Raw genomic sequence first — 14,885 nt, forward strand, 5'->3', positions numbered from 1 at the left:
TAGTGGGCGAGTTTGAAAGGCAGTGAAAACTGTTTAGGTGTTTGCCCTCAGGCCAAGGTAAAATAGAAATGACAGATGACAATGCATCATTCTTGGGCTCGTGTGTGCCAAAACAGCCCCCGTGTTGGAGAACACTGTGTCAATGTCACCAACACACACACATCAGCTGCGACGCACAAACAGGGAAACACACAAAATACTTTGGATGAGGTCAGGCAACTGGCAGAATTTTGAGTTGCATCGAAGCCAGGACCGTCCCACCCAGTGAACCATGCCTTCAGCAGTCATCACTATTACTAGCTGTACCGCTGTGCACAGACACACTCACACACAAACAGCACATGTTGGTGTGCTTGTGAGAATTTCCAGTAACTTGTCGGACATCTTGACTGTAACAGCAACTACCAAAACATGACTGTACAGAACTGCCTCATATACAGGTGAAGACATTTCTAAATTTGGGTTTTTAATGGAAACCAATTACTACTCATTTATGTCCAAACAGTTAGCTGTGTCATTATGTGAAACATTATGTGAAAAGTTAAATATAGTTAAACCAGTATAAAGAATGCCATCATTGTGCTGCGATGTCGATCTTAACTTCCCATATTACCATTTTTCCACTTTGACAAGAGGAAGAAACCAGGAAGAGAAAAACAAACTCTGAATTAGTAGAACTTTGGGAGCTAATGAAATGCTTAAAATCTACTCAGTAACAGCTATTTGGAATTCTGTCAAATACAGGGCCATTAATGAGCCTGTATAAGTCAAACCAAATAAGTCAAAGTTGGAGTCAGGTTTTGAGTGAGGTAACCCCTCCCTCCAAAAAAATATAAGAAAAAGAAAAAGCAACCACTTATTAATGGTAGCCATTGGTTAATAAGGAGTGTCATTATGTAACCAAATATTTTGTGAGCCGTTTAACATCATGTATATCCTGACCTGTTTATTTTGTTCATTTATATCCCGCCCTCTTGGGGGCCCCTGTTTATGATACATTGGTGCTATTCTACCCCCCTGCTCCACTCTCTCATGCAGACAGTGAACCCAAAGTTAAACATACCATATGTGAATGACACAGCTGGATTGTTGCATTTCCTTGTAAAATATGAGCTTGAAACCATGATGTGTGTGCACAAGAGCAAGATGGACCAACTAAAACTGTCCATCACTTCCCACTCCTCCACTTTACCTGCTAGTCATTGTGGAATGATTTTAGCACGTGGAAGCGTGCTATGTTTGTACTCCAGCCCTGCGGTCAGCTCGTCTGTAAACGCACTGCTCTCAACTCTGGTGCCAAAAAAAGAAGGCGCACAGGAAGTGGTAGAGGGATGGAAGAAATATTTAATGTTTCTACACTCATCTATTCCCCCAATAATTGATATCTGATGTGCATTTTAAAGTGTGTTAAGAGATGGGTTATTTTGACATCAGTGATGCTGCTTATTCAAGCTGTCATTATGTCCTCCCTGGATTGTGGACTTAAGTTGATAGGCTAAATGTTTTCATTTGTGCAAATATAATCTTCCTTTTTATGCCTTTTTGTGAGTGGGGGCTGCGTTTGATATGTGACACCGCAGCGAGGTATAGCAGTGGGGGATAAATTACACAGGGCAGGAACGGAGACGTGTATGGTTTTCATTTATACCTTTTCATGAAGATTGGTGACCCAGAGAACTAACTGTCTTTCTCTCTGCCCCCCACCCCCCAACCCCCTCCTTTATTTCCCTCCGCAGTTCCAGAGATTTCTCTGTGATTCACCACTAGAGGTATGTATTTCCTTTGGCTTGTCGACAGTTTAATAAAACTCATTTAAATGTCACTCCTCTTCCACATGTGTTACCCACAATAATGTGCTCCATAAACAAGTTGGTCTTTCGGAAATTACAATTGCAGATGCTGATTTTTTATTTTTTTTTTAATACATTATGAAAATGTATTTCACCATTTACTTCTTCATCAAACACATTCAAAAGGGATATATGCACATGAGTTTCCCTCATGCATGTCATACTTACCCACCCGAAAATCTTCAAGAGCCTTCTAGATGGATTTAGGGGTGGGTTAAAGGGATTCAGAAGGGGTTTTCGTTCATATTGGAGGGGTTTTAATTCAGCCTAGTCAAAGTGAAAGGGGGGGGTGAGGGAGGGAAATGGTGAAATGTGGTGTCCAGATTGCGATGCATCTGTGTTCAGCACAAGCTCTTCAGATCAGTCCTCTGTCCTCTTTCCTCTGGCCTTGACAGAATGGGACACACCACACACTCTTCACTTTGTGTGGAGTGCTACAGATTACAGGCTGATGAGGCAGTTCTGTGGGCATCACAGATGGCTATTGGCCTAGTTTGCAAAAAAGGAGTAATTATTTTGGCTCCATGGGAGGCTTTTGGCGCATTAATTAATGCAATGTTTTTGGCAATCTATTCACAAATTAAAAATTTAGATGGTTGTAATATGAAAAATGTTAAAGAGGATTCATAGTTAAGATATGTGTGTTTTCTTCGGTCACTGAGTGAAATGTGGATGCAGCCGGCCTTCACTTGGCAGGATTGGTGAGCTGCAGCCTTCAGAAACATTAGTGGACATGCTGGATGGGGATAATTACACCATAAATTGGACCAAGGATGGGCACGTAGAACAGCCACTTTAATAGGATTGAGGTCCAACAGAACACACAACCACAGTCTCTCTGCGCTGCCCCGTGGCCCCCCTCAGGTCTTCACTAATGAACATCATTAGTGTTTATAGGAAACAAGCTTTTATCACCTCGTCAAGGCAAACGCCCAGGCAAGTGAATTACACAGGTCCCTGCACATACTCACATGTGTGCACACGCACCGCAGCCTCATGCATCTTCCTTAATTCCGTGTCCCCTTCACTCAGACTAGTTCAAGGGGCCGTCCTCATTCATTTGGCCTCCTTTCTCCCAACTCGTTTGTATTACTCTTTCTGATCTCTCTCTCCTTGTCTTCTCAAAATGCTTTCCATTTCAGAGTTATTATGCATGGCTTTCTGTGCTACCTCTGCGTGTTGGCCTCCATCTGCCTCCAATCAGGGTGCTATTAAAATACACACAGACACTCACCACATGGACCTGCATACTGTGTGGTTGATCAGCTCACATGTAAGCTTGCATTTATACAAATGTATGCAAACAACATACGTAGAAATTCAAGTGCAGCTAATTAAGACCCAGGTTTTCTGACTTGTTTGTTTGTTTTTTTCCTGTGCACCGAAATTGGTGAGGATTCGTGCTGAAACTCAGACATAATTTACATCTCCTGCAACTGATTCCTCTGTTTTGTTTTACTATTTTAATAGCTTCCATTTAAACAAACAGACAAGGAAAAAAACGCATTCGTCTTGTCTGATCAGCAGGGGCACATCACTATCTGCAAACATGATGAGCAGTTATCATGCATGTGTCTCTCACTGCACTTGGTCCTGGTTAGGTCAAGAAAACTCTGTGTTTTATGTGCTGTGGGGGGTTCGCACACTCTGTTGCTATTTATTTGTCTTTACAGCCTCCTGATGTGTCTACCCAAGGGGCAAAAACTCATCAACAGAGGTGTTCACCAATTAATCACTTAGTTTCTTTTTTATAGATCCAGGCCCTTGGCCACTCCTCTGAAGCTCTATGTCTGTTTTTGTGAGTTCACTTCCTGAGAGGAAGAGGATGAAATTTTCATAATGTAAAATAAATGAAATGCACATCAGCAGGAAATTCACCATATGACATACCACTTTAATGACCACAGACTCACAGACTCTGTACATGCCTCATCTGTATGCCAAAAACAGGAAAGGCCCTCCGGTTTCATCTAGAGTTAAACAACATGAGACTTCTGTAAATGAGTTAAATACTGAAATGAATTTCACTTTACAGCAAGGCTGAAATTGGTAGGTTTGCATTGTGACAATAACAGATGCTCATGGTGTCAACTATGTTACACCTGCAGCCTTTTGGCAGGTCTTGTTATGTGTGTTTATATATAGTTGTGTGCCCATTTTTTCTTTATTAAGGTGTAATATGTTCTACAAATAATCCTCCAGATGTAAGGGAACATTCTTTTAGACCCAAAAAATTACATAATTTTTACATTTCCCTCAGAGAAAATGCAAAAAAAAATAAAAAAATAAAAAAATAAAAAAGCAGCCTTCCAACTAAAATTGTGAGTCATATCATAATTGCTTCAGCTGCAAAAATAAGCACATCATTAATTTTACATGTTGGTCAGCTTCATTTAGTTCTATAGCAGTTGATGGTCAGTGCCTCAGTCACAACAGCAGAATTTGTACAGCAATTTCCGATAAATCAGAGCCACACAGATTTGAGGATTAGCAGAAAAAACTCATTCTTGGGCAATTCATTTCCACGTAAAAGCAACTGAGAAGCAAAATCCTGTTTATCTACAACAGGGAACTATAGTAAATATGCTGAGCACAATTGACTCAATAAAACACCCATCACAGGAAGCAGTTGGGTGTTAGTGCATGTTGTAATATTGAAAGTAACATCTTTAAAATGTCAAACAAAACTGAAAAAAATAAAGATATTGTGTAAGTGTTGTCAGGATACGAGATAAGGCACATGGCTATTTCTAAAATCTCTCCCTAGACTACTATGTGACACATCCAAGCCCTAGCATTTGTTCATTTGATCCAGTTTGTCTTTTCAGTCACATACTTTACTGTCCAGGAAATGTTATGCACGAGGCGAGAATACCCATCGTAGCCGTTTCTATAAAGTGGAATGCATTTGTTGAGTTTGTCGTTTTTCTGCAACGACACCATGTTAAACTTGATATAAACAGTTTTTTCATCATCTAATTCAGCAAGCTATTTTATTGCAATACGCAACTTCATACCTAAGCTGTTAGACTTTGTGTTGTTGCTATGAGGCAAATGAGAATCTGACAGTAAATATCTTAGACTAGGTCTTTTGTTTCAGACAATTTTACATAAGTTGTTATTACTGGCGTCTCTCTAAGCAGGCAGGAACAAACATGGAGAAGACTACCTCTGTGCTCAAATGGCCTTGTATTTAGACCATGTGTGAGCGATTTGGGGCTGCAGTGGCAGATCTGGTGCGGTTTGATGTGCTCCAGATAATGTTTAGATTGTTGTCGCAGTGGCAAGGACACAATCATTAAGCTGTCGTCGGAGGTGACGCACAGGTCAGTCAGACAAGATCGGCCTTGAACGTGCTATAAACTTATAAACAAACAGCTATCAGGCAGCTATTACTTCTGTTTCACCAGAAATCACACACTTGCATGCATACTGGAGGTGAGGTATGAAAAATCTCCCTCTCTTACACACACTGATCGCTGTTTGGCTCCCTTTTCCTTTTACTTCCAACCCCTAAATGATGCCGTGGGGCCTCTGACAAAGCCTCCAGTGTTTCTGGGAGAACTGGTGCCAAGGCATAACAAGCTGCCTGCTTATACAGACGGACAGCTCCCTCAGCCTCTAAGACACACAAGCACACACGCACACTCACACACACATAGCCACATAGAGTGCGATGCTTGCTCCAGATGTGGTGTCTGTCACCTTTCAACACCCCCATCAGTCCCCAACCCCCCAACATAACTGTTCATCTTTCTGTTCCATATTCTCTTTTTAGTCTGTCTGCCAGTCATTCACAGCTAATGTGCAGTAAACCCACATCATCTCTATGTCATATCATGTGTCCTGTGATGTGGAGGAGCATTTAGACGATATAATCATCCCTCCCCACCCAATTACCCAGACATAAAAAAGAATATATGGCAGGCATTGTGTCAGACAGGAAATCAGACCTGGGTGTCCAAGGCCCTGAGCTAGAGGCATATATGTTTATATTACCTGCTCTACTTAAGAAAACCTTACATGGTGCTAAAGAGGAATGTGGCACACAGTCACCCCATTGGTGATGTTCAGCCCTCTGGGGTCACAGAGCTGCAGGGTGTGTGTGTGTGTATGGACCTTGTTTCTATTTGGTCATGTTTAGTTTTGTTAGAGTGTGGGTCCAGTGTACGTGCTGGATAAGAGAGCTAGCTTTCTGTGTTGTGATAACTAGCAGCGTCTGCGTTATTTAACTGGGTCCAGATGATAGTTGGCGAAGGAGAAGGATCCTGTTACTTGAGCGCTGAAAACCAACCAACATACACTCACACAAATACACAAAGATCAACCAATACCTTAGCTTAACATGACTTTTAACCCTAACCCCAAGACTCTCATCTTAAGCCTCTGTGATAAAAGCACTCAAGCGCCTTGATTGAAAACCCCAGCATGTGGATCCCTATGAGAAACTCAAAGTGTGTCAAACACTTAACTGTTATAATAATGGGATAGATTCAGGGATAGATTCACCTACGCCCACATTCTTTCATGCCTCACAGAGAGAGCAGACACAGACATATGTAAGAGAAAGCTTGGCAACACTCCACTACCGCCTGGTGAAATGGATTTTGCTCATGCAGGGCCTTTTATTAAAAAGTCCTCTCCTGGAGTGTTTCTGTGACCAATATACCCCTCCTCCTCTACCCCCAACTCCACTCTGCTCCTGCTCTTGCTCCACATTTGGGAGCCATTAGCAGGCTGAATGTGAGGCTACTGTACACCCCCACACATAATGCGTGAGGCCTGGCAGGGAAAAGCTGAGGTTATAATACACCATCGACCATCGTACAGGTGTGTGTCTGTACGACAGGGAAAGTAGATCAGTGCAAGAAAGTGAAAACAATCCTTTTAAATACCACATGCTCATTCTGCTGTGATTTATATGTTTTACATGCAGCCTGTATTGCACACAAGAGTGCTATTACCGTTTTGACCAGTGACCACCATCTCTTGCTGTTTTTCTCTCTTTGCAGGCAGAACACTCTCCTGATGGTCCTGAGGTGGGATATGGCTCCTTCCATCAGCAGTACTGGCTTGACGGACGCATTGTGGCTGTGGGGGTGATCGACATCTTACCTACCTGTGTGTCTTCTGTCTACCTGTACTACCACCCAGACTTTGCCTCGCTGTCTCTGGGCTCCTACTCTGCTCTCAGGTTGGTTTCCAGGATTTTGATGAGCCACATATTCCCTTCTGTGTTAGCTAGAAAATGGTGTAAGCCATCGGCTTAAATGAATAGGGTAATTATTTATCAGAGGCAGAAGTGGGAATGCTGTGCTTTTCCCTGTTGTTTTTGGCTAATTTCTTTGTTCTTTCTTTTCTTGTTCCTCTCTTCTCATTTTCTGACATTTGCCCTCCTCTTAACTTGCCCTCCTCCTGACTCCCTCCCACATTTGATCTTTCCTTAGAACTCTATACCATAAGAGCCATAGTACTTTAGGTTGAGAAAAATACCTCTTTCTTCGGACTTGATTGGTTGAGGCAGTGCTCTGCTTGTGGTTCAGCTGACGACAGCTCTCTGCCAAGATGAAATAAGAGAACACACGCGTAGACTTCAGGCACACATATCTGCTGTTTCCTGTAAAATGTAACACAATAATGTGAGAAAGTCTTTTTAAAATATTTCTGCACAGATGTGCAAGACTGAGCTCTGCTTCAAAGTTACTGTGTACAGGTGTTTTTGTGTAAGTTGCAAGTCTTCGTATATGAGCACATCAGGCACAAAGTCAGCCAGAGCAGACAGGCTCTGCTCATGTAGAGGAAACACCCTGGTCATCATACATACACAGTCTAACTCCAAAAGTAACAGAGTGCTTGGTGTGCGGAGGAGGCCTTGGAGAAGGGAGCCAGCAGGAGTGAAATCCTCCCGTTTGCTTACAGACACCAGAACCCGGGCCTTTGATCAGGTCTGGACACTCCCTAGTCTGCTTCTTATGGCTGACAATGTCCAAGACTTACTGTACTGAATGAATGTTCAGCCCTCTACATAGACACACATTTAGGAACTTGTAGAAACACTCATTACATTATATAGTTTTGCTTCTCCACACCAAGCCCAAATGAAATAGAACCAGGGCTGTTCAACCATAGACAACAGTACCCCCTTTTTTTTTTTTTTTTCTAAGCAGAGCAGGAACCCTGATTGGTTTGGCATTTTCTCCCCGTTGTCTTCTGGGAAAACAGACGTAGATTTTGGATGGCTCTACAGTTCTGTTTAATCATGTATGTTAACCATTACAAAAGCACGTTGAGCAAGTTGAGAGCTGTATGTGTTTTGGTCTCCTGTAGCACATGTGATTCAGCATTAGAAACAGGAGAGGGGGATGTTGAGAAATTTCTTGCAGGGTTGTTGCTCCTTCTGCCTCTGGCTTCAAGGAGAGAAGAAGACGGAGGAGGAGGAGAAGAAAAGAAAAGAGGCGTATAATGACATGCCTGCAGCTCTGTGTAGAAAACACAGCTGGTGTCAAACCTGGATCACTTTCTTATGGGGATGTCCTGTTATGTTGTGCTTCCCCTGACCCTGATCCAAGTCCTTGAGTATTTGGCATCTGTTGATATAGCACATAATGCAGTATATATAGATGTCTACAGTAAGCTTGTGTTATAATAAATAACACTAAGGATGGAACTTGGATTTGAACTGGTTAAAACCTCTGGTGCAGTATTTTTTAGATTATTTTATAGGTTCTAATGTAATTGGGTGTACTTTTTAGAAAAAAGAATTTAGTTTAAGTTCAAATGTAGCTTTCCAAGTCTTCGTAGCCAGCTTGCACCTGCAAAATTCAGCAGATGCAAAGCAACATTTTTTAAACCCAAAGAGGCTCTGTACACATGGCTTTCTCACTGATGCATCCTCTCACATAAGTGATTGTAACTGCAGGCAGCTTTTTTTGTTTATTTTGTGTGTGATTCAGTTCATTTGGCTTTAACCTACTTCCATCTTTGTACAGTTCCAGTTTTTAAGGGTTCCCGATTGAGCGTTTTTGACAGCTGTTTTGCCAGAGCAAACAAACGAAGCATTGGAAACACACTGGGTTCTACATAGTGATGGCTTATCCATCAGAAAGCCTGGATTGAACCCATCTTGATTCAGCAGGCTGGCTTTGGAAACCCCTAGCTTTTCATATTGAGTATATACATGTGCTGTGTGAGTTTAGGCTAATTTTCTTGGTTAAATAAGCTTCTGTGTACTTTCCAAAGTAGTAGCTTCCGCTGTATTTTATATTTGGCAAATCAACACTGTACCAACACTGTTCTTGTAGTTTTCAGTAATGAAATGTTTCCGCATGCATGCGAGGCTGCAGTAAGTACCTTGTGGTGTGCACTATTATGGGCCTTTTGTGTCTGGGTGTTTGTGTGTATGCACATCAGTATGAACGAAGCTGTGCAGGAGCAGAGGGCTTGATAATTGGCTTGTGCTGGAGTGTCAGATGGCTGAAGAGGGGATAATGGTGGATTCAAGCTGCTGCCATGGGGGGGAGGTGGGGGTGTGAAGGCCTCAAGTGAAGGAGGGGGGTGCTGTATTTTTTTTTATTTTTTTTTTTTTGTGAATGGGCCCCTCGCCTCTCTTGACCCCCCTCCGCCAATTCAGGCCTGCCGGGCCCTTTTGTGGAGAGGGGATGGGAACCCAGGAACCTGGCAGCAAGCGGGTGACCTTCTAGCACCTCGCTCTAGCTGCCTCTCTTCTTCCTCCCTTTCTCTTTCTTGACCCCCCTCTTTTATATTCTCCTCCTGCTCTCTCTCCCCCTCTCTTTACCCCTCCCTGCCTTGGCCTGCTTTGTCCCACGTCTTATTTTTCAGTGCATCTATTTTATTTTAAGGCCTCTTTCTCTCTCTCTTAAGTATTGTAAGAAAGAGAATTCTCCCCCCTTCATTTAAGCGGGTGAAACACAGAAGGGTGGAAGGAAGAGTGAAACAAAAAGGGAGAAGAAAGAGGAGCTGGAATTTAGTTATGGAATAGTGAAGGAAATGGTGGAGGGAAAAGGGGGAAAATAGGCTTTTAGTAAAAGGATGCAATTAAGGAAGAAACTATTGGGGAAAAATAAAGCAAGCAAGACATTTACTGTATTTGAAGAAGCTGTGTAAATCTTCCAAGTTCTAAATCTTTATTTTACACGCTCTCTCCCTCTTTTTTCACCACCTCCATTTCAGCTCAAGGGCTCAATGCCGATAGAGAGAAGGCAGTTGTTTTTGTGTAATGAAATGAGACCAAGAAAAGCTGCCTTTTTGATTGAGGGTGTTTACTTCCTCAGCCTGGGCACTGCTCTAGACAAGAGTTGCTCTTACCCATTTTATTTCTCAGTGCTGCATTTACACTCACATATTCTAATAGAAATTAATATATCCTAAATGGCCCTTAACTTTTTTCTGGTTTATTGTCTTCAGTGATTTAAAAACCACCTCTAACCTGCTGATAATTTCTGATCAATCATTAATGTTTTAATTGCACATGCATATATTCGCAGCTAAAACACAATGAAAACCACTTTGATTAAAATGTAATAAGCTTTAATCTTAGTTAAGAAAGTATAAATTATGCTCCTTGTTTAACTAATGCCAAAATGATGGTTAATGCATGACAAATGTGTGCTGTCTCTGAGAGCGTGTAAAAAGTCTCTTTCTTTGCACTACCATGTTGAAAAGGTGTGTTGATGTGTGTTCCAACGCAGGGAGATCACCTTCACAAGGCAGCTGCAGAAACAGTCCCCTAAGCTTTCCTACTACTACCTGGGCTTTTATATTCACTCCTGTCCCAAGATGCGCTACAAGGTATGAGTCACCTGCAACACATCTCATGTTTTTCAGCTGTAGCTCATGTGAACTTTATTCTTTTAGAACAAACACGCATTAAAAAGCTGAAATTGAATTGTGCAGCTATGTATTCAATTCTTTGATCGAAATGTTTCCATTTCCACATTTTATCACAGTAGTAGTTCCTTTTTAATATTTTAAACTAAGAGCTGTGGTAAAACTAGATCCTAGTCTATATCTCTGTTGTCTTGCCCATTCTCAAACATGATGGCAACCATACAAATTAGTATTCCTCTTGCCTGTATTAGATTTTGAATTTCTGTGATCATGACAACTCTTTTTAATGGATGTACATCAGCAAGCCCAACGATGTTGTGTTTGCATGCTTTGTTTGTAATATTTCACAGAAATGTTCCCCGCGTGACAAAATGCCACAGTGATATACAGAGAACATTTTGATGTACAAGCCCATTTCGCGTGAGACAAATGCTTCTGCCCCGTCTGTTTGCTGTTTTAATGATTTACACTGAGCCCCACTTCCACAACTTATCTCTGTTTGTGAGAGATGATCTGTTTTGCACTGCATTCTTAGCTGTAAGAGCTCCTGTTAAAATGGTGAAGTTCAGCTGGCACATTAGGACGATCCTGCAGTTTAAAGAAATGTGTTCATCACTCTTGCACAGTATTTATCTTTATCAGTAGTATCTATCTCTCTCCCTTGCTCTGTCCATTGCCCTCCTGGCTGAACTAGCCCTCACTACTTAGGCTACCGACCAAAGTGGTGTGCTTCTGCATCTTACAGGTTTCTGTTATCCTGAGAGGCATGAAATGTCCAAACTGCCTGCCTATAATGAAGGGGAAAGAGCCCGCTCCCTCCCCTGCCACTATTTTACTTGTCTACTTTTGTTATTATAGGTGTGAAGGCCTCAACAGGGGGTTACTTACGTGCTTTCTTTTCCAGTTGAATACGCGTACCTGCTTAATTTATCATGTATTACAGTTGTGAATTTTGCTGTCTCGACTCTGGCTTCTCGACATGCATCCTTACATGTGCCTCCAATGATCACTTGTGATCGGATATCACTTCATGCTTTATGAGCAAATTAAAAGGTATCCAGAGTTTTTTGTTGACAATCTGATAGTGTGTTGTCAATATAGTTGTGTATGAAGGAGAGAGAGAGAGAGAGAGAGAGAGAGAGAGACATATTTGTGCGTGTGTGTGTGCATATGGCCAAAATGAATCAATGCTCTGCTCACAGCTCTACAGTGAAGCCATGCTATAACCATTTGAAATGGTAAAATATTTTCAGTTCATTATGAAGCTGCGGTGAGACTAATCAGGCTGTGGCAGAGGATGTTAGTTGAGTAGGTGGTCCCTTAATGTGGCCCAGGATCCATTTGCCTTCATACTGCAAAAAGAATCTGGCCACATGTGGCCCAGACCACCATGCGGTCTGAGTGATCACATCTCAAAGTTGTCTGAATTCACCTGAACTTTGAGCTGTCCACTTGTGATCACATCACCCAAGATAGATGTTAATACCAGGCCTGGTTAGTCTAGGTGCATCCAGCTTAGTCACACTTACCAAGGTGCATAAACAACACTTTACCTGAAAGATAAACTGGTTATGAGAGGTCTGCAGTCTGTCATAATCAGAGGTACATTGAGAGGATTTTACAACCAAACAGCTCAGTCATTTTCTGTAAAACCATGTTAAGATGACTAAAAACAGTGCAGGTAGATTTGATAAATTGAGTACCAGAATAGAAGCAGTATCAGAGAAAAAAAATAATTGTAAGCACAGGAAAGGAAGAGAGGACGAGGCTGGTGAACACATTAAAGCTTGATGGAAAGGTCATGCTCACAGCAGCGGCTCAAATCTTAAGGAAGAAGTGTATGACATACATTCACCAATAAATGCATATTTTTACACAAATGTAGTTGAGCTGCTTAATACACAAACACAAACACCACTTAAAAATCTGTAGCTTCAGGAGGACGCTGAAAGGAAGCAATTCCATTCATTCATTAATCCATCAACTAATACCTCTATTTCATTTAGATCTTCCCAGAGTTTGTCCTTGCCCATGGGAGAGTGATGTCTTTTTGGGGATTATGGCAAAATGCCACACCTTTTTCTCCATTTACATCTTGTTTTAGAGTTTCCATTGTGCTCGCTCATTTTCCCAGTTCGGGAGTCTGTGTATGGAATGCGTGTGAGTGTGTTTGCTCAGTTTCTGTGTCTGTGTGTTGAATCTTGATCACGGTGTTTGTCTGAGAACGCTGTAACCACAGCACCTACCCCCACCTACCCCCCTCTACTGGCATTTACTCCCCAACCCCCCATATCTGGTTTTTGTGCGTTTGGCATTGCAGCATCTTGTTCGCAGCCTCCCCACTTCTTCCCATTTTACCCTTGGGGAGGAACACAGAACAAGGGTGAGAAGGTTGCCCAGTTCCCACCTTTGGGCTCTCACACTCCCACAGAAACAAACCCACGCTCAAACACACTCAGCGCATGCAGTGTCTCCCTCCATTGTCTGATTTGCATATGAGCCTGAGTAGTTCATTAATGCACAGACATACTGTGGAATTGTTCGAGTTTCAAAGATGGGGAGCCTCAGAACTCCGCTGTCATTGTGTTGGGGGTTTACTGGTTTCTGGATCTCAGTCCTGCTGCTTGCCTCTTTAAGGACCAAAACACCAGCACTTGAACTCTGCTGGACACCACTCAGACTCCTCTAACACCACTCCCTCTCTCCATTTCATCCACCTACCCCCTCTATTTGACTTGCCACTTCTTTGGGAACCCTCTGTACCCATCACTTTCTGAGACCATGTCCAAACTAATGTGGATATATTTAAAGACGAAGAACAATCCCCTCTGTTTGGGCCCTCTGTGCATGCTAAAGTGGTGCTTTTCACACACAAAACTGGGGTGTGAAAAGCACCACTTTGTAAACAATTGGAAATTTGGATGCATAGGAAAGTACTTAAATCATTGAAAAATAATAACAAAAGGAGTAGTGTGTGAGCTCGCAAACTCAACATATTTAAGGACAAATATTTCTTCAGTTTGTGCTGTAAAATCTCCAATTGAGAACTATGATCCTAATCACGGTCAGTTATATGAAGCTTAAACGGTCCAACCCAACATGCTGAGAGAAATACTTAAAAAAAAAAAAAAAAAAGGAATTTCACACAATTGTTTGTACAGTACACTCTTTTTCTCTTTCGCTGAGGAGCAATATAAATGCATTGTTTATGTAACTGATATGAGCAGCATTGTTAAAAGTGCTGTTGAGTTTTTAAAGCTAGTAGTAGATTGACACCGTAACTCTCCACCTGAGCTGTGGGTTTGTTTGAGGACTAGACTGTGTGAAACTATACGAAGAAGTGGGAAGGTTGTGAAGAAGATGCTGCATTAGCAAAAACACAAAAAGCTACAGTGGACTGACTCTTATCTGTGTTTCCATCTTGGTGTGTTTTTGTGGTTCGTGTTGGGAAGAAAGTTCTTTCTGCCGGGTCACATCTCTGCATGCCCTGGGGAACAGCCTCATGTGTGAGGGGTTAAAAACCTCTGAGCAGTGCCAAAGCCTGGACATGGTCCTGCAGAGCAGCCTTAAAGGGTCCTAGAAGACTTGGAGTCCAGCCAGGAACAGGGCACTTGCCTGGCCAGTGTCAGACCCTCTTCTTTGTTCTCAAAGCTGGGACGCAGCGTCCCACAGAGCCTTGCTGGTTTGGCTGCTGGGTGCAGGGTTAGACGTGACATCCTGCCCCTGGCTCCTGTCCCTGGTCCTTCGGCCCTCCCCAGCCCTGCCTGGCCTTCTGATGTTGAGCTGTAGAGAGCAGAAGGTGAAGCTGTTGGAGGCTAAATGAGACCAAAGGCCTTGGCCCTCCTGCCATTCTTCTTTTCTTCACATTGCCTCTCATGTGTAGCTGAAAGTCATCTAAATGAACCACTCTCATGACTTCAGACAGACTAACTGAAAGCTCAATTCTCAGGCTTTTTGATCTTTGCCTGAAATGTCCTGCAGCATATTTTTTTTGCATGATTCTATATGTTGTGGTCAAATGTGAACAAACACTGCACAGTCTCAACAGTTTTCATGTTCTTATAGTACGTAAGATTGACTTCAGCTGTTGATATGATCCACATTAGGATGGTTATCCTAAACCATTAACAACCACATTAACCAACATTTTAGCTCAATCCATATTTTATTCCTTTGCCCTCCAATAAC

At 42.3% G+C, this 14,885-nt stretch overlaps 1 protein-coding gene across 4 annotated transcripts in view; it reads left to right on the forward strand.

The window, feature by feature from the left end:
- ate1 (arginyltransferase 1) overlaps positions 1-14,885 on the forward strand; it is a 46,173-nt gene that overhangs the window by 15,925 nt on the left and 15,363 nt on the right. For all 4 annotated transcript variants that reach the window (XM_029520812.1, XM_029520814.1, XM_029520815.1 and 1 more), the window contains 3 exons: positions 1,737-1,769; positions 6,863-7,044; positions 10,559-10,658. In XM_029520812.1, the coding sequence (XP_029376672.1) occupies positions 1,737-1,769; positions 6,863-7,044; positions 10,559-10,658 (315 nt within the window). The remainder of the gene's footprint in view (positions 1-1,736; positions 1,770-6,862; positions 7,045-10,558; positions 10,659-14,885) is intronic.

This window comes from Echeneis naucrates, chromosome 15, assembly GCF_900963305.1.
Source record: "Echeneis naucrates chromosome 15, fEcheNa1.1, whole genome shotgun sequence".
NCBI classification, from domain to species: domain Eukaryota; kingdom Metazoa; phylum Chordata; class Actinopteri; order Carangiformes; family Echeneidae; genus Echeneis; species Echeneis naucrates.